This window comes from Bombus pascuorum, chromosome 5, assembly GCF_905332965.1.
Source record: "Bombus pascuorum chromosome 5, iyBomPasc1.1, whole genome shotgun sequence".
In the NCBI taxonomy this organism is placed as follows: domain Eukaryota; kingdom Metazoa; phylum Arthropoda; class Insecta; order Hymenoptera; family Apidae; genus Bombus; species Bombus pascuorum.
In genome coordinates, this window is record NC_083492.1 from 1,077,539 (window position 1) to 1,096,115 (window position 18,577).

At 38.8% G+C, this 18,577-nt stretch overlaps 1 protein-coding gene across 1 annotated transcript; it reads left to right on the forward strand.

The window, feature by feature from the left end:
- The first annotated feature begins 1,980 nt into the window (after window positions 1–1,980).
- On the forward strand, window positions 1,981–17,656 carry LOC132906668 (palmitoyltransferase ZDHHC5-A). The gene is made up of 4 exons (XM_060959045.1): window positions 1,981–2,115; window positions 12,140–12,355; window positions 12,990–13,279; window positions 14,660–17,656. The coding sequence occupies exons 1-4, from the start codon at window positions 2,110–2,112 to the stop codon at window positions 14,952–14,954; spliced, it is 807 nt and encodes a 268-aa protein (XP_060815028.1). The 5' UTR covers window positions 1,981–2,109; the 3' UTR covers window positions 14,955–17,656.
- The last annotated feature ends 921 nt before the right edge of the window (window positions 17,657–18,577 follow it).

Sequence of the window (18,577 nt, forward strand, 5' to 3'; positions counted from 1 at the left end):
CGGAGCTCGACGCCACCTGCGACGACCTTGACCTACGGGGTTCCTCTCGCGCCGGCGTCACGTCCTCGCCCTCTTCCATCGCAACCGCTTTTCTCTCTGTTCGGTTTCTTCGACGAATATCCCGAACCTCTCGTCCCATCTCGCTCCTCGCAATCTTCAAAACGTCGCATTTCCATTCTTTATCCTTTTCACTTTCTCTTCAAACGCCTTTCTCTCGTTCATCAACCTCTTTTGTGTCGCGTGTTACCACGATCCATCGTCGCGCTTCCTCCCATATACCGCATAGCTGGTTAACATCGGTTTGTTTTATCGTTTCTTGTCGGCAGTGCTCGTTCTTATTTCTATCGTTGTCTAACAAAACCCAGACATCCGTTTGAATTTTGGGTTTTGTCGTCCGTGATTTCAGATGGAGAGTAGCCTTATCGGAGACTGATTTTTTAACGCTCTATCGAATGCTAGGAACGTGGATGGGGTGGTTCGTGCGTTTGACAGATTTTCCCGGCTCGTGCGATCTTCTTTTTCCTTTTGCGCTGCAGCTCTGTTTTTTTCTTTTTTTTTTTTTGGTTCTTGTCCTTTCGATGGCTTCATTTTTCGTTGGGCTTTAAAGGACGTTCGATCGGAGGTTTCGTGTCATAGCCACGTTCGACCGGTTTGTCGATTCGAGCTTTTTTCCATCGAGTGCGTCCTCCCTTTGTCGTTGCACGAGTTTAATTTGTAATTTCAACCTTTCGTTAAACTTTCTCTTTATCCGTCCGCGATCCTCTTATTCTTGCCTATCTAATTGCATAATTTCAAGCTTCAAACAATGTCGATTTCTGAACTAGATCGCAAGAATTCCTTCGTTAATAAAGAGAAACCAGCTTCGTTCGTTTGGCAAGCTCCCTCTGGATCCCCTTTGCAGCCATCGTTATCGATAATTCGAGAAATTCTGCATCCACCAGCCTTTTCCCATGTTCCCAATTCGCCAACCTTGAGATCGTCCTTTCTCGAATCTGCTGTGTTTCCTCCATGAATCGACTTCCAAGCTTTGCGTGCTTCCGTCTTCGACCGACGAATTGCTTCCTTCGCCTGCTCTATTATCCTCGTCTTAGCGTTTAAGTAAGTTTGCTGGAATTAGCGATAGGAACAGGTTAGAGGCGATCGATCTGTTCAATCGCTTGGATGATCGTTTCATATTCTTCTTTGACAATAACGTAGGAACATTAGATACATTCGATAGATTGTTTGTAAGTTCCTAACGTTAAAAGAATCTAATCCTTTGCTTACACAGAGAAATAAATTTGATCGAAAACTATAGAAAATGTAACAACGACCTTTAACTAGGCTTTAAATATTTATATAGTTCCATATTTCCATGGAGCATGTTTCATCCATTATTATTGAATATTACTACGACCACTTTACTCTGAATATTTGAAACATTTTATTACAATACATGGCAAGTATTGCCCGCGTTAAATTTCCCAAATGCATAAACATCCGCAGTCGATTAATCATTTCATGGCGCAAACAAGCATCTCCACCTGAATCGGAAGTTTCAATCGCCCCCACCCAACCCTCCTCCTATCGTGCAACAACCCCGAAAGCTCAATTTCCCGCATAGATCGAGCTAGCGGAAAATAATGACTGCTAAAAAATCCACTGCTTACTCTTCGTTTGCCTAGTGCTGCTCGAACATTCCACCGTCCTATCAAGCCCTACCCCTAGCCACATCCCATTAGCCACTCACGTCCATCCACTAACGATAATTCAAGCAGCTACAAACGTCGGATCGACCTTAACGATCAGTCTCGTCACGTAACACCAAGGATAAATCAAACTCTCGGCGAAGAACTGGTGATGTTGGACCCTTTTCGCCTCTCTCTAGCTCTTTCTCGCCCCGAAGCACGGCGAAACACGGCCATCCATCCCCACCGGCGCCGAGCTACCGGACCGAGGCAACCCCCTCCCCCTGAGCACGCTGCTGTCTCGGCTGTCCTGACGAGCGGAACCAGTCGCAGTTCGAACCCCGAGGAGACCGACCGAGGAGCTTATATCCTGGACGTCGACAGCAGGCACGACGCTGATGATCGTGCCGAAACTCTTGGCCATGAGCCCGCCCTCGGAAGCATGCAGGTGGGTGGCCTATGTTCCACGTTCGTCCGAAACTCCTCGTGACGCGAGCTTTTCCGATCGCTGTTTCTACGGGCTTCTTTTGGACCGAGTCCAGGTGCATAGGGGTGGAGGGAATGTTTCCAGGCATTCGGACTTTGTTTCGTAATATCTCGGGTGCAGGTTTTCGTATTTTCTAACTTTGCTTCGTTCCTAATTGAGGTGCGCGGGTGAATAGGGATAAATAGGATTTCGCGAGTGTTTCGAGATTTATATCCAAGTATTTTATCATTACCGAGGGTTGTTTCGTTGTTTTGTAATTTCTTTTTTTTTTTTCTTGTAATTACGAGTAATGTTATGAGCAATTTCGCGTAAATTTTCGGAAGCTTCAAGTGCGGTTTTATAATATGCTGTCGTTGCTAAGGTGGAAGCTTTGGTATTTTATAATATCGTTGCTTTCATAGTTGAGCTACGTGTGTAGAAATACATAGGATTAAAAGTTGCCACGAGTGCTTCGAGATTTATAACCGAATATTTTATTACCACTGGCTTCAAAGTTCTATTATTTTATAATATTTTGTTTTCGTGATTGCGATGCGTGTGTATGGATAAGAGCATATAGACGTAGGAATTTCTCGAGAGCTTTAGGTACAGTTTTATAACAAATATTTTATCGTCGCTAGAGTGGATGTTCGAGTATCTTAAAATTGTATTTCTTTTATAGTTGAAACGTATGTCTGTGAATACTGGTAATCAGAATTGAGAATTTTTCGAGGATTTCGTGTTAAAAGTTTTGCGTTGCGATATTTTATTAAAACTTCAGGAATTTCGATATTATAATAATACGATAGCAGTGGTTTAGGTGAGATGAATATAGCGAGGAATTTTATTTAAATTTCATCGGTACGACGCTATGATTCAGTTTGCATATCTTTTACTACTTTTAACGCGATTTCGTGGTAGATAATACATAAATTACGAAGTGCTCAGGACATTAAAGCGGCTTGAATTAAACTGTTAATTATTTGGGGTTAGCTTGATACGAGCTGTCTCGTGTTTGAGACAAGTTCCCCTTCGTCGAGTTCGCGGAGAAAGTTCAGAAGTTTGTTCGAGTTTGTCGCTTAGTATCGTTGCTCGTTTTCCACCCTCTATTGTAATCTCATTATCCTGGAGGGTTAGGGTGAATTATCTTCCGTTGAACCATGAGACGCCTCTCGACCAGGTCTGGAAAGTTATTTTCTAAATATGCTTTTCGAGGATATTTATTAAAAGCACTCGCGGTTACTTTCCTTTTAACCCTTCAAATTCAAAATTGTTAAAAAAAGAAGTAGATAATTCTAAATTTTAACTGACTCGACTACGCTTTTCAGAAAAAGAAGCTGATAATTTCCATTTTTGTATCAAATAAACTACCCCTTCAATTTTCAAATTTGTTCCAACGCACTAGACATTGAAATTTCAAATTTCGAAGGAATGAATTATTATTCAAATTGTCACAGTTATTCGGATTCGTCTCTTTAAATAACAAAATCTTCCGCTTCTCGCAGATCTCGCATCTTACGTAATATTTATTTTGACAAATTTCGTATTCTCGAATAACAAAACATATAATCGTACCTTTTCAATAGCGAGGAAGCTTGAAAAGAAAGCTCTCGGAATTTCCGCTCTCATTGCCTCGATTCGTATCAAGCAACTCGTCTAATTTCCGAAACAAGTGTGCTAACAAGTAACAGAGACGAAGGGAATGAATTTCCAGGGTCTCGATCTCCTGGATAAAGCTGTGTAAAAATTACGGTGAAACGGGGAAGTGTCTTCGATAACGACGTCCTTCGATCGGTTCCCTTGACTTCCCTTCAATTCCCGGTCAACGTTGCACAGATTTCGAATGAAAGGAACACTGGTTCGTTGTGGCATAATGAGACCCTTCGTCATTTTCCACGACAAACGAGCGAAATAGCGTCGATGTTTCGCGTTTCTTTTCAAAACCTTCCAGCCGTTGATGCCGGGGTCTATGTAATGATAATTTTAATTAATTTTTTCCGTGGTATTTTCGTCAACGACCCTGTCGTGTATTATCAGATACTTTTAGAATTATCGCGAAAAGAAAAATATATTTGTATATATATTATTCGCTTTTTTTATCTTTTCAATTGCTCGTTCAACTATTTGTTCGTTTTTATTAACGAGAAGAACGAAGGAGAAACTATTGCCTTTGAAATAAAAATTAGGTAAATCGGTTAAAAGGAAATTCTAATTGCGATGATATCTTGCCCTCGAACTGAGCAACCAGTTTTGAAATCAAAACCACTCGACAACCTTCTCGGCCCCGATTCAAAGGGCAAAGGTTTCGATTAATTTACATCAGGTAACCCTTAACTTTTCCATTAGCGTCACACCAATCCGTCTGACGATAAAGTTTTCCGTCAGTTTCGTGTCAAAATTAGTAATCGAATAGCAACGGTTTTAATCATTAAACTATGGAAATTTCATTTTGTTCTATTTACCGTTACACGAACTCTTTGATAATAATAATAAGAAAAAAAAAATGATTCCAGTCAGATATATTCGACGAAAGTGAACGTGCATGTTCCTTAGCCAACGGTTAAAGATTAAACGAAAGGGTGTTACTGTGTACACGCATGGAGAGGTACTGTGCGAGAAAAAGCAACCCGCTTTTTACCTTTCCCTCATCGACCGTGCCATGTCAAGGCCGAACAAGGCAAGATCTTTCAGTCACGGTCACGAACGTTGTCGTGTGTCTGTAGGACTCGCTCTGCAAATCATTGGCCGCGATTATGGCTTCGCCTTTCAACCCTTGGTTACCTGCCTCCGAGAAATTTTTAATGGACTGCGCGAGTTGTCGCTAACAGCTGAGTAGTTGAATCGCTCCTTCGCTGCTAGCTGCTCGAGATAATTTACTAATTAAGAGAACAGTTCTTTAAGAGTCAGTCGAGCGTTGGAAACGATAATTAGTTTAAGAGAAAGGGAGGGGGCAGTTGTAGCTAGAACTCGATGACTTTAATAAATGGAGAATGTAGTTGATCAACTGAATTTTTCAGAGAAATGTTTCGATCATAAATCAACGTTTTTGAAAAATTTTCCAATGTTGCGTGCATTCTCTGCATTTCTGCACCTTTAGATTTTTTATAAGCGCATAAACATCCGCCGTCCAATTATAACTAAAATACGAATAGTACAAAATCGTATTTTTCGGGATACAAAAATTTCTTATTTACCTTCATACGAATACCTTTAATATCGTAACAAATATTCGGTTTAAATTGATACCGGCAGCGTACGAAATACGAAATCGATAAACGAAAGGGGAGTACGAATGAATGCGCTGCAAATGTAGCCGCGTAATTGCAATATGAATTGCCATTATAAAATTGGGCCTTCGCTTTGTAAGCGAAAGAATTGTTCGAGTATGATGGGGTATTTTATTCCTTTTCTATTGTTTAGTCGATCGTGAGACTCGTCGAACGAGTTTGTAACCGAGTAACATATTTAAAAATCCAAGATACCGTCGATCTAAAATTCAGCGAAGGGCTTTGCCAAACGACTTGCCATGTACATTTTTTAACGCTAAAACCAGAGTGCTGTGGCGGTTAATTCGTAACGTTTCGTATTAAAATGTATAGGTTTAAAACGATGCATTTTTAGAGATTCGAACGGTTTTTGGTAAAATACAGTAGCACTGTATGGTAAGAAACATAGAAATCGGTCGTTACTAATGATGATTCATTGCAATTTTTCATATTGAAATGTCCGACTAATTGATATTTATCCGCCAACGAATTCTTCTCTTCGTATATAGTGTCAATAATAATATTTCACATAAAAGATATAACTTAGCAAACACGAAGCTGGCACCCCGCTGGGGGTAGCCACCCACATGCTATATTTATTTTTATTTTATTTTTTTTTCTCCTCACCAATAAGATATAACACTTTACCATGTCCATAAGGACAAATTGTAAAATAACCAAAATAAAATAAAAAAAAAAAAAGAATAATATTTCTTTCTTTAACTTCTCCATCTTTTTCTGTTAAGGTATTAAGAAATAATGACAACAGAAAGAGGTAATCGTAATTAGAGAATATATTATTTTTATTTACATTTATTTGTACTTAACACACGTATCGCATTCGTAAAAAGTTTCTGTGTGGGTTCAAACATTTTCACGAATCACTGTAGGTGACGGTACGTAAGTGGCTATAACATACTGTGCGTGAAGGAAATTCTCTATTCGTTAGAAATACGTAAAAAAAAAAAAATACGAGCAGAAAAGAATGCATATTTCATCTCTTTTCATACTAGCGTCGCGTCGGGTATTTGGACATTCTGCATCGTGTTATATTTTACGCAAAAAGGATTTGGATCGCTGCCAGATTGTTGTTTCGTTCAAATTCTGTCGCTGTGCTGGCCACAAATCCGGCTTGTACACTAAAAATGCCACGAAATTTTTCATAAAACCGGTTTCAACCACTGCACACAGCACAATACAAAGAAACTCGTTTCCCGATTCCACCTCTAAATACGTTCTCGTTACTCGGCAAATGTTTGCACTGGAAACTCTTCTATAGGATAACAATCGACAGCTGCTAAACATTCTTCGTTCAATGGAAGCCAAACTCCAAGACTTTCGTGTCACCGACGATACATAAAATATGACGTTAAAATGTTTAGCGGGCAGTAAATAAATTCCTTAGGATCTTACAAGCTTTGAAAGGATCCGTTAAACGTAGTCAATTTCATAGCTATCGTTGTTAGACGCTCATAGTGATTCGCGAAAATATTTGAACATTTGCCATAGAAAAGTTTTATAAATCTTCTTAGTACGTGGTTGACTCTGTAAAGTGAAATTATGGGACATTTAAAGCAAGCATACACGATCCTCTTGATAAATAGAAAATCAGAAAAGTCGCTAGTTTCGTATAGAACGCAATGGTTGACGTAGATCGTCAAAGGAATTTCTTCTAAGGACCGATACAAGATTTAAGAAGTTTTGTAGCGGCTTTGTAAATTTGAGATGCGATACAATTCCGAGCAAGTCACTCGACGAATCCTTTGTTTATATCGCGTTCTCGTGTTTTACATTCAAATACATTCGATGATCGTTGTACCATTTTTTATTGTTCTTACGTTCTGCGTTGAAAATTTAGCAGACAATCCTTTACGAGCTCGCAGGATGAATCTGAAACTTTTATCGTAACGTTCTCTTCCGGAACAGGTAGTTTGTTTTTTCCCAGCCCTTTTCACGTTTCTTTATCTCCTCTTTTGTTTCTTTCTTATACGTCCACGTTGCTTTCCGTGGAATGGGAAAAGCTGTAAAAGAAGCGTCCAGCTTCATTAGCTTCCTGATTGCGTTCTATCGATCTGCATTCGCATCGCTTGTCGGACCAAGCGGCTTTTTTTATACGAGGTCGGACTAATTATACGCCTGTGGAAAAAAACGCTGAACAGGATAAAAATGAACCGATAAATTTACGTTATAATCCCATTAAATGTCGCTGCTCAGAATCGCTCGTCGCGTCGCGGCGTCGTGAATCGCTCTCATCGTCCAGCGAACTCGAAGAATGACTGCACAGTGTACGTATTCCGAAATGAATACGGAGAAACAGTATTATTAAACAGTGAATATTTACACAAATTTATTTATTTATTTTCTAAATTTATTCGTTTATTTTGTTTTCTATAATGACAAGAGTAAATAAAAATTCAGATTTCCCTTACAAACGAGTTATCCGTTAGCTAAAGCTTAGTGCTACGGAAATATATTTTTCCATAGACTTTTCATTCTAATTACTTTGATACAAGTTTCATACTTGGATCTTTGATAACGATACTAGCATCGGTAGGAAACTTTTTCTCTCGCAATCTTTTATCGAATAAGAAACTTTCAGCAACGCAAGCTTACTTTAAAGATGTTCTAACAAGTGCGCGCTCGATTATCGAAATGTGATCGATAGGTAAATAATTATTCCCGAAACGGTAAAGGATCCGCTTTTACGTTGGCGATATCGAAGAGCAAGGAACAAGGAATATCAGAGGACAGAAAATTAAATCAATACTAAAACAATAAGAAAATAATTATCAAAGGAGAGACGTCGAAGGTTTTTCAAAATCGAATTGCTTGGCAGTTTCTCGCTAGGAGGATTTCCGCTACTGCCAAGGTCGTGAAAATGACGCAAAAGTGAATAATGAAAATGACGTTGAAAGGGCGAGAATCGGATTGCGCCCTAAGAACACGAGCAGCTGCTTTGAACTTTGCACTTTTATTGTTACACCGTGATAAATATTATCTAGCGAAGAATTCTCGGGCGAAAGCTTCCTACGTCATCGTGTTACAAAGATACGTGCGTGTTACAGAGGCCTTCATCGTGGCAGATGTAAACAGGCCTTAATAAAAATCCGATCGAGTATATTGCAGCAAAACGAGCTATACCCGGTCGAAGACTTTCCAACTTATGCTCGAGTTCCGTGGTTCAGGAAAATTCTCGAAAAGATTCCTCTGTTCGTGTCAGATGCAATTATGGATTATTAATAACGATATCGTCAATTAAACTTTGATATTCTTAGCCACGCACCAACCACACAGACTGATATACTCTATTGGGTTTCGAGTCAAATCAAGGAACGAGTTTCCTCCACTCATACACGCGCGAAATCTTCGATTTCTCTATTGTGTTTGGATTAAGTAAGTGCAATTTCTCTTCTTCCTGGAGATAGTTTTAATAAAGGTGTCTGGTTAATTTAATTAGCCATCCGGGTAGTTGTAATTTATAGGTGAAATCAAGATCGCGAGAACCTACTTTACAGGGAAAATAAACGAGAAATATCCTTCTCCATTCGGGTCGACGTTATTCCCGGGAACGAGCAGCGTCGAAGGTTATTTAACGTTGCTACGATCCTCCTTCGAGTTCTCTAGAGACGATCGGAAACACGGAACGAACGCTTGGTTGATTCTCGATCAAGTTTATCAATTCGTAAAGCCTCTCGTACGGTTTGTACTACACTTTTCCGTCGCTAAACATCTCTGTTATCTATCAATTATTCCTACAAGTGTCTCCTTCAACTTCTTACGAACTACTTGCGAGCAGTTGTATCGCTTCTCACTTACTGGAATTTACGGAAAAATGTATAATTTCTTTGACCAAAGTTTCTCCTCATTTTCACCAATTTTACCTCTCGACTTGGAAACATGTGATATATTACGATAACACCTTTACTTATGTACGTGCCTCTCCCTTGCGAATAATCGGTAAACGTATCAAACGCGATGATCGTTGGCGATGACCGATGAAACAGGCCGAATATCGCTGGAATCTACGCGAGCCTCGCATGGAACTCCGTTCTCGGCGTTTGATCGCCAAATCTCCTGTATTTCGATATCTCTAACATCTTGTCGCTTGATATTTCCTGATATTATACTACCTGGCTCTTTCTGGCCTGTAACAACAAGCTCGTCGATGAACGATGCGTCGGTGAATAATTAGCAGGTGCATCGATCGAATTTTCATGTTTCCAAAACGGCCATGAGAGATGGGATAACGTAGGCTGACGATCGAATTGGAACGTTTTCGATGAGCGGACAATGGAAATAACGCGAAGCCTCTCCTTTTGTAAACCGATAAGCCGAATCGAGCTTTAGTTCTGTGAGCAGCAACTTCCGTAGAGATGAAAACTTCATCGATCGTTCGTTCGTGTGTGCAAACAAAGTAATAAATCCAATATCCAGCATTTTACAAAGCTACTCTCCGCCTTTGGTTTATTCAAGTGCAATCTTTTATTGGTAGTAATCTTCTCAACTAGAATTTTGGTACAATTTTTGTACTATTTCGATCGCATAATCATCGTAAATTTAGTAACTTAGTAAACTGGTTTCATTTCATTTTAATTTACTTTGACTAAACACATGTATAATGTTTTTTGGTACAATTTTTGTACTATTTCGATTGCATAATTATCGTAACTTTAGTAATTTAGTAAACTGGTTTCTTTTCATTTTTATTTACTTTAATTAAATACGTGTATAATGTTCTTTGGTACAATTTTTGGACTATTTCGATTGCATAGTTATCGTAAATTTAGTAACTTAGTAAACTGGTTTCTGTTCATTTTAATTTACTTTGATTAAACACATGTATAATATTCTTTGGTACAATTTTTGGACTATTTCGATTGCATAATTATCGTAAATTTAGTAACTTAGTAAACTGGTTTCTCTTCATTTTAATTTACTTTGACTAAATACGTGTATAATATTCTTTGGTACAATTTTTGTACTATTTCGATTGCATAATTATCGTAAATTTAGTAATTTAGTAAACTGGTTTCTCTTCATTTTAATTTACATTGACTAAACACATGTATAATGTTCTTTGGTACAATTTTTGGACTATTTCGATCGCATAGTTATCGTAAATTTAGTAACTTAGTAAACTGGTTTCTTTTCATTTTAATTTACTTAATTTAATTTACTAAATACATATATAATGTTCTTTGGTACAATTTTTGTACTATTTCAATCGCATAATTATCGTAAATTTAGTAATTTAGTAAACTGGTTTCTCTTCATTTTAATTTGCTTTGACTAAATACATGTATAATATTCTTTGGTACAATATTTGTACTATTTCGATCGCATAATTATCGTAACTTTAGCAATTTAGTAAACTGGTTTCTTTTCATTTTAATTTACTTTAATTAAATACATGTATAATGTTCTTTAGTACAATTTTTGTACTATTTCGATTGCATAGTTATCGTCAATTTAGTAATTTAATAAACTGGTTTCTCTTCATTTTAATTTACTTTGACTAAATGCGTGTATAATGTTCTGAAAAAGCTACGTATCTTTGAAAATGGGATGACACGGTTATTTGACAGATCGTTTCAATTCCTTGAAACTGTCTGGAACATTCTCAAATTACTTGCGTATTCATACTTGATTGCCACATTGCCCTATTTCAATTTGAAATCTTGTCAAAAATCCAAGACGTTTAGCGAAATAATCAGGACAGAGAATATAATATGGAAAGAGTAAAATAGAGTTTTGGTCTCTGAAAGAGAAAAACGTAAATGCGAAGCAACGATTATTAAAAATGTGCGTTTATAACACTTTAACAACTAATAAACATTGTCATACTTATACGAAACTCGCAACGGTGGAAGCTAGAGTGTAGAACTAATCTTTATGGTTATTCGATGATCATCGATTGGTTTGCAACGTGACGAGTAAATGTAATCTAACGATGGACACAATGAGAGCATATGGTGTCTTCGGTGAAATTTCCGGAAACGTCCTTGAGCAGACTATATCGTGCAAAATCAATTCGAACCAGTGACAGCACCCGCGTGATGTAAATGCAACGTGCATAACGCGGTTGTGTGCACGACTGGAATAGTATCTGGGAATAGCGTTATCAGAGCTTGAGCATGATTACGTCAGATACTGAGCAGATTCGTACACGTCGTGGAACGCTTGAGATTCTGATATTCTAACTGCTGACATTAAATGAGCAAAGAAATACTTAAATATTATTATGATATTATATTCCATGGAAATTATTAACTTTATTACTCGGTCGAATTTTTTTTAATTTTTTCTAAAATCGCAGCACTTTAAATTTTCCATAATTACAGGTACGTAATTCGTGTTCGATAAACAAGAAACCGATTTGAAAGTAAAGCGATTGTTGGTTTTCGTATTGCTGGATACAAATGAACAATTACCATTTGACAATCGATGATGAATTTCCTCGTATTTTCTATAATTCACTGTCTTTTTCTATGAAGTTTTCTATTCGAATTTTTTAAAACTCCGATAGCGACAGTTTCTATCGTTTTGAACTTAACTTTCAGAAAAATCGTATTAAATAAATTGAATTATAATAAATACTACTCCGTTAATGCTCTTCCTGGCGATCTACGTTAAAAGTTACGTAATCTTATTGATCAGAGTCTGGAATCTATTAATAATTATTGCTCGTGATAAAGGGAAAGTGAATATTGGACAAACAGTTACTGTATGTCGTTAAACAGAAGCCACTGAGAGAGCTGGGCCGATTGTGCCTCAGTACGGGTGAGCAAAGCAACGACGTCGTCGCGGAAGTTTGCACAGAGCCTCGTGGCGGACTTCCACTGCTGCAGGTATGGCCGAGCGACTCACCGAGGGGCGAGGCCGACGGACAGGCACAGGCATTCGTGTTCCCGGATGTCCAGGAAAACGTCAACGACAGTGGCATCGAGTCCATACAGGTAACGTAATCGAAACAGCTGAAGCTGATTACCCAATGATTTTCAGATTCTTCAATTTCTATTTTAGTATCGTTGGCAGGCGAAATGCGTACAGTTGCGTGTAAAATTTTTTGACAGCGATAGATTTTCCATACTATATTCCAAAAGTAATATTGCAAAGAGTTTTAACAATAACGAAAAAATCATGCTACTGCGAGTGAAAATTTAGAAAATATAGATTCGGCAACAAATTCGTTTACTCGTAAATTGCAAAATTCGATGGCGTTAACTACAGAATCGCAACGTGTGATAATAATAAACAACGAAATTGTAGAATTCAATGGGCCAAAAGCTAGATCGTAAAATTCTACGAATCACACCGTGGAATCGTAAAATTCGAAAATACCAACGAGTTACACGATGTACCAAATTACGCGTAGAATTCAGTAGCAACGCTCGCTAAAGTATAGGATTTCATAAAAATAGAAATCAAGTTATCCGACCAGTTCTACGTCAGCGATCGCCGAGTCCGAAAAATCGATATACCAATAATTACCATCGATAGGCTTCAGCGCTTGAGTTTCGCGACATTCTAAAAACATTTCATAGAAATAACCAAACTGTAACGACTTTGTTCGTACGATTATCGGAAAAGGCGTCGCCGTCTCCGTGCGGCGTAGCCAGCACTAGTCCAGCCACCACGCCTCAGCAATCCCGACGCGCCAGTCTACTCCATCCGGACCACGCTCGACTGCAATTGCACCATTTGCATCACAATCACCATAATTCCGGGATTAAGAGTCCACCGACGCCAGACAGAACGTCCATCGACGAAGAACCTCCGCTTCCGCCCAGTCCATCGAGCTCCACTACTAGCAGTCTGCGTTCGATGCCCAGTTCTGCGAATGTACAGATGCATTCGCAAGATAGGAGACGTAGTAGCAGGTAATAGCGATATTCTTTTCTTTCTAGCTAAGGACATTTATTCGAGTACGTCGAACATTCTAAAAAATAGTTAAAACAAGGAAAAGCAACTCTAGGTCCCATGGATAATCCTCGAGGAGATAAGACTTTTTAAATACAGTCGGTTCTCGTAATAACGAGCAAACGATGCAAAATTCGAGCCTTCGTATTCATTGAACAGATTCAAAGGCAAAAAAAAGATGACTTAAAAATCTCGCCTAATTTTACACGAGCTACCATAACACGAAGTTTCTCTGTTTGTAATACGAAGAAATTTTCATTCGTCCGACACACGCCACAAGAACGAAGCTTTTATATAAAGAAGAAATTCTCATCGTCGCATAACGGAGCTCGCGAACTTCGTCGAAATACCATCTCATCCCTTTCCTCGAGCGATCTGCATCCCAAGATAAGTTGATATCAACGATCGTTGGCGTTCCAGACGCGTCACGGTCTCGCTTATAAAAAGGAGAAAAAGCCCTGAACGTGTCTGTTCCCGATCCGTGAAATTGCCGGCAGGATGGGGCTAGAAATAATCCTCCGGGCTGATAACGGTCTGACGTCGATCTTGACTCGTGTCAAGGCGCGACCCTGGTACCATGCAAATACGAACACGTGTGCGGTTACCGCTCTGCTTTTCATTTATGCACCCAGAGATATTAATCGTGGTCGTGGTATCCGAGTGATTTGGCCGACGGCTTGCTTTCACACGGAGCCGGAAATCGTCGGGATTTCGTCGCGCCCTTCTGCCTCGAACTCGGAACTTTCAAGGGTGAAACCTTCGCCGAGTCACACTGTGAATCGATCCGATAGACTCGACGTTGCCTTTTTCGTTCGAGTCTTTTTCAGACATGACGTGTTGGGCTTAGATTCTAAAATAAGCTGAACTTGGCCCTCGAAAGTATCTATCGACGTTCGCAGACCGCAGCGTTTGAGACATTATTGCTTTGTATATTTGTTCGTAACTAGTCGTTATTTAAATACATCGCAATGCCTATCGTGGTTAATGGAAACATAGATCCTACAACGAACGATGAACTAGATAATGGAAAAAGTTTCAGACTGTAAATATATTTGAACGAACAAATTACGTACGATAATTTTATATAAAAAGAAACATATATCTGCCCACGATCTGTTGGAAATAGACGATATTAAGTTTTTAACGAAATTTGATTCTATATTTTCTCAGTATTCTTCCCGCTCTCTATGTTCCCTTAATGTCACCGTTAACAAATTCTCCTTCCTCGCCCTTATTTCGCGTCTTCAGTTACGAAGCAACCATAATACCAATTCGTTTAAAACAACCTCCTACCGACTATCTTCCATCGCGTAATCAAACATTTCTATTCCAATCAACAGGTACAGCATGTTCGACGCTCTGGATCTGGAATACGCCCTCTTGAGAGCAGCAGCCCGTGGTTCCGTGGGCCCTTATTCTCTGTCGGAATCCCTGCACAAGCTAACCTTTACCCAGAGCTTAGCATTTCCTGCACTGGCCCGGGGTCTAGCTTCGAAACAGAGCGTGCCAACCAGAAGACCACAGCAGCACACGGAAAGCGGATTGAACGCGTTCGCGAAGGTGGTCACCGCTCTTGTCTTGGTTCTCGTGAGCGTATTGGTGTTTGGTGTGGTGTACAAGTTCGTGAGAACGTGAGGATGGCTGCTGGTGCCCGATCGACCGGCTGGCTCCACGCAGGAGTTCGATCGACCGGGCACCAGCGACTCCTTCGACGAGTGACTCGTTCGGCCGATTTATCAAATCGTTGTCCAATCAGCTAAAAGCTTATCGATTTCCGAATACATCGGGGACCGAGCGTATCGTGAAATAACGATCGAGTATTCAACGCTAACCGTTGAATGTACGAGTAAAATTTGAACTTATGACCGAAGTTTGAACTAAAGTTCAAGAACTTTTTAAAGTTCAAGGAAGATAAATCTTCGCGTGTTGTTTGTTACGGGGCCTACCTTGAAGAACTATCTCTAGTCGAACAGTCGAGATCATCGTTGCCAACGTTGGTTCGCGATATCGTGGAATACAAACACGAAAGTAACGCGATAGTCGAAAATAGAACGAAACGAGGAAGCTCGACAGCAAACAATAAACCGGAAATATAGATTGCTTGGATGTTGAACGCGCGAGTCAGATGGCTAGGGAATTTCCCAGGGAATAAAGAAAGGCGAACAGAATCACGATACGGCGCTGAGAATTTTACGACACCGCTAACAAGCATTTTTACCAGTGTGCGACGCGATCGTTCGCTGCGGCATTTTCATGCGGGCAAAGTGCGTGTGCGAATTACGACCGTGCAAATCGGTCGATGTAACATTTCCATTTTCTAAATAAAAATCTCTCTTTTTGAGCAACGAACGGATACGTTCGTATATAAGTAAGTAATTAGCTTGGCAAATTTTATAACAGCGGACTTTCTACCAAGTTGTCGAAATTTATCGAACGCTTTGAGTTTATGGCAGAACTTTATTTATTCCAACGGAATTTTAGTTAGCGCCGGATCGAATAAACTAACGCTGTCTTTTGTCCGAATATGAACTTTAATTATTCGAAGGAGAAATTGTGAGAGAAATTGAACGAGACGTCGTAGAATTAAAGAAACTCTATTACAGTCATCTATGTAGCGTAGCAATCGAAAGAATATATCTTTAAGTGTTAAAAATTAACCTACGGTTTCCCTAATCTCTATTTGAATAAGTAAAATTATAGGAGATTCTACTATTTGTGAAATATTTGTTCAAATGAATAAAGTTTTGCTGTGAACTTTGAAACCTTGTTCGCGTGCGAAGATATGTCACAATATATGAAGCAAGCGCGCGTTAATTGGATACAAATCCGTGACTCTTCAAGTGCTTTACACGATTCTATCCCGATGACAATCGCTACGACATTTAGACGGTAGTTTTAAGGGAACTCGCGGCCGAATTCCTCGCGAAGGATTTCAAACTCGCGGAAGCGCTCAATGTAATCGACGCACCCCAGCATGTCGCGAAATTATCGAGATGCTTCTCCCGTCTCGTACGCTAAATGTCACATTAAATACAGCCCGTTCGAGCGTTTCGTCGCTATTGAACAGCGACTTGATGTGAAATTATAAAACGTCAGAAAGTTATCCTCTTGCGTCCCGTCGAGGCGTGCACTTTCGTAATTAAAATACTCGTTACACAAATTTGTACACGTCATTCGGTGTTGTATTGATTTTATGCTTATGATTTAAAATTCGGTTTGATTTATCACAGAATTAAAATTCTCCTATTTTGCACGCAATTTAAATTTTCTTTTCGACCGAATAGGGTATAAATGCAAAGATTTAATCAACTTTTGTATTCGACGCTTGAATTTTACTCTTTCAGGATGACATTTTTTGGAATTAAAATTTTTACTTATTTTTAGAATTTGAACGTAGAGGAATAAAAAGAAACGTAGAATATAAATTTTTGTTTCGAGTACATTACGTAAAAGTTAGAAGGACTTTTCCTTTTTACGTTCTCGCCGTTGTACGTGGCATATTTGTTTTATAAGGTTCTAAATTGTTGTCTGTTAAATCGTTAACAACACGCTGTAGGAAAGTACCGAAAGTAGTATCCAATACTATGTTTTCCTTTAGAGGTTACTATAATTCTAACACAACCCGTATAATTCGATGGAAACGTATTTCGTTCACGCCTCAAGATAAAATGCAGAGAGAAACCTTCCTTCCAGGCTTACAGATCGTCGACACTTTACAAGATAATCGTGAAACATGTGTACACGTATATTCTATATAAAATACGTATTGTAAATATACACATATACAGGTATTAACCAAGGAGCGCGTTTGATTCCTTGACGTTGTGTTGTATATTAAGCAACGAAGTTTCTAAGGTAATCGTCACGTTGCAAGAAAAAACGACTCTGTCGTTTTTTTCTTTTTTTAATGTAAAACATATATGCGTACCGTGCTACGAAGTAAAACAGAGGAGAGATGAGAAAATTTCTACCTTAATTGAAAGTTCTAAGACTTGATATAAAGTCTTAATAAAATTAGAATCTGTGAGGGAAAAAAGAATCTGGTCAATTTTCAGAGGAAATATTTTTTCATGAAACAAATGGAAAAAAAATGAAATCGTTTCGAATAGAATAAAATAAAAAGGAAAAAGCTTGCTTATGGCAGGATGATCACGGTTCTCGTCGTCGTAGAATGTAAACGTAAAATCAATATAACCGCTGTAATCGTTTCAGTTCTGATTCTGGAAAAGATTCCTTTTCCCAGAGGAAGCTGTTTTCGTCGATCAATCGCTTCGTATTGTACAAAACTTTCGAATTTATTCAAAGTAACATTCTAAATAAAGTCTTTTCCAATAATTTATCCAATCATTTTTATTCCTTAACATCGACAATCTTCTTATTCGATTCGTTAACACTTTGACTGCCACGTTGGTCATTGGTGACCGGATTTACAATTGTAAAAATTGAACGAAAATTCACAGTCAGGGCATTTTGAATATAACCGATAAATAGAGGATACTTTGAAACAAAAAGTACCCCATTGAGCGATTAAACATTTTTATCAGAACATCGATAAAAAAAAATGAGAACAAATCTTGCATCTAGCGGTGCACTGTGTTAAAACACTTTAAACGTAAATGTGGCTCGTCGATACAATCTGGACGATAGGTGGTCACCTTTTTGGTCCGATTCTTAGCAATTTTTGATCTTAACTGTTTAACACTTTTTTTATACCACGCTCTGCAAAATTTTCCTGCCAGATACGCTTGCTTTTCTTTCTTCTGCATTTCGTGCCGCGATCTTTATCGAATAAGTATATTTCACGGCTCTGGTGCATGGCACTGTGTAAGGTGCATCGCGAGTGCCATTCTAAAATCCGATACCTTGATTTTTGTTTTTGTCGCTTGTTTATAGAGTATCGTCGCGTTTGAAATTGATGTATTTAACAATAACTCTAAAGTTAATTTTGTATACCACTCGAGGGTTCTTCTGTGTGGCGTAGAATATGCTATCGTTTGATCTGATAAATCTGCAACACATTTTCCTCTGTTGTGATCTACCACTACCATTGGTTTATCACAAACATAATTTTCTTTTACCTCTACCATTTCAGCCGAATGTTTCGTCGAAACCATAAAAGTGATCGTAATACCGTTTACTAATATCTTCTACGCGTTTCAACGATATATTCTGCGCGTTTTGCTTGCGACGAAACGACGAATGCGAATGGTTTGTTGAAATAAACGAAGTCTTGTTGTAATATGTCGCTATCGACTGTT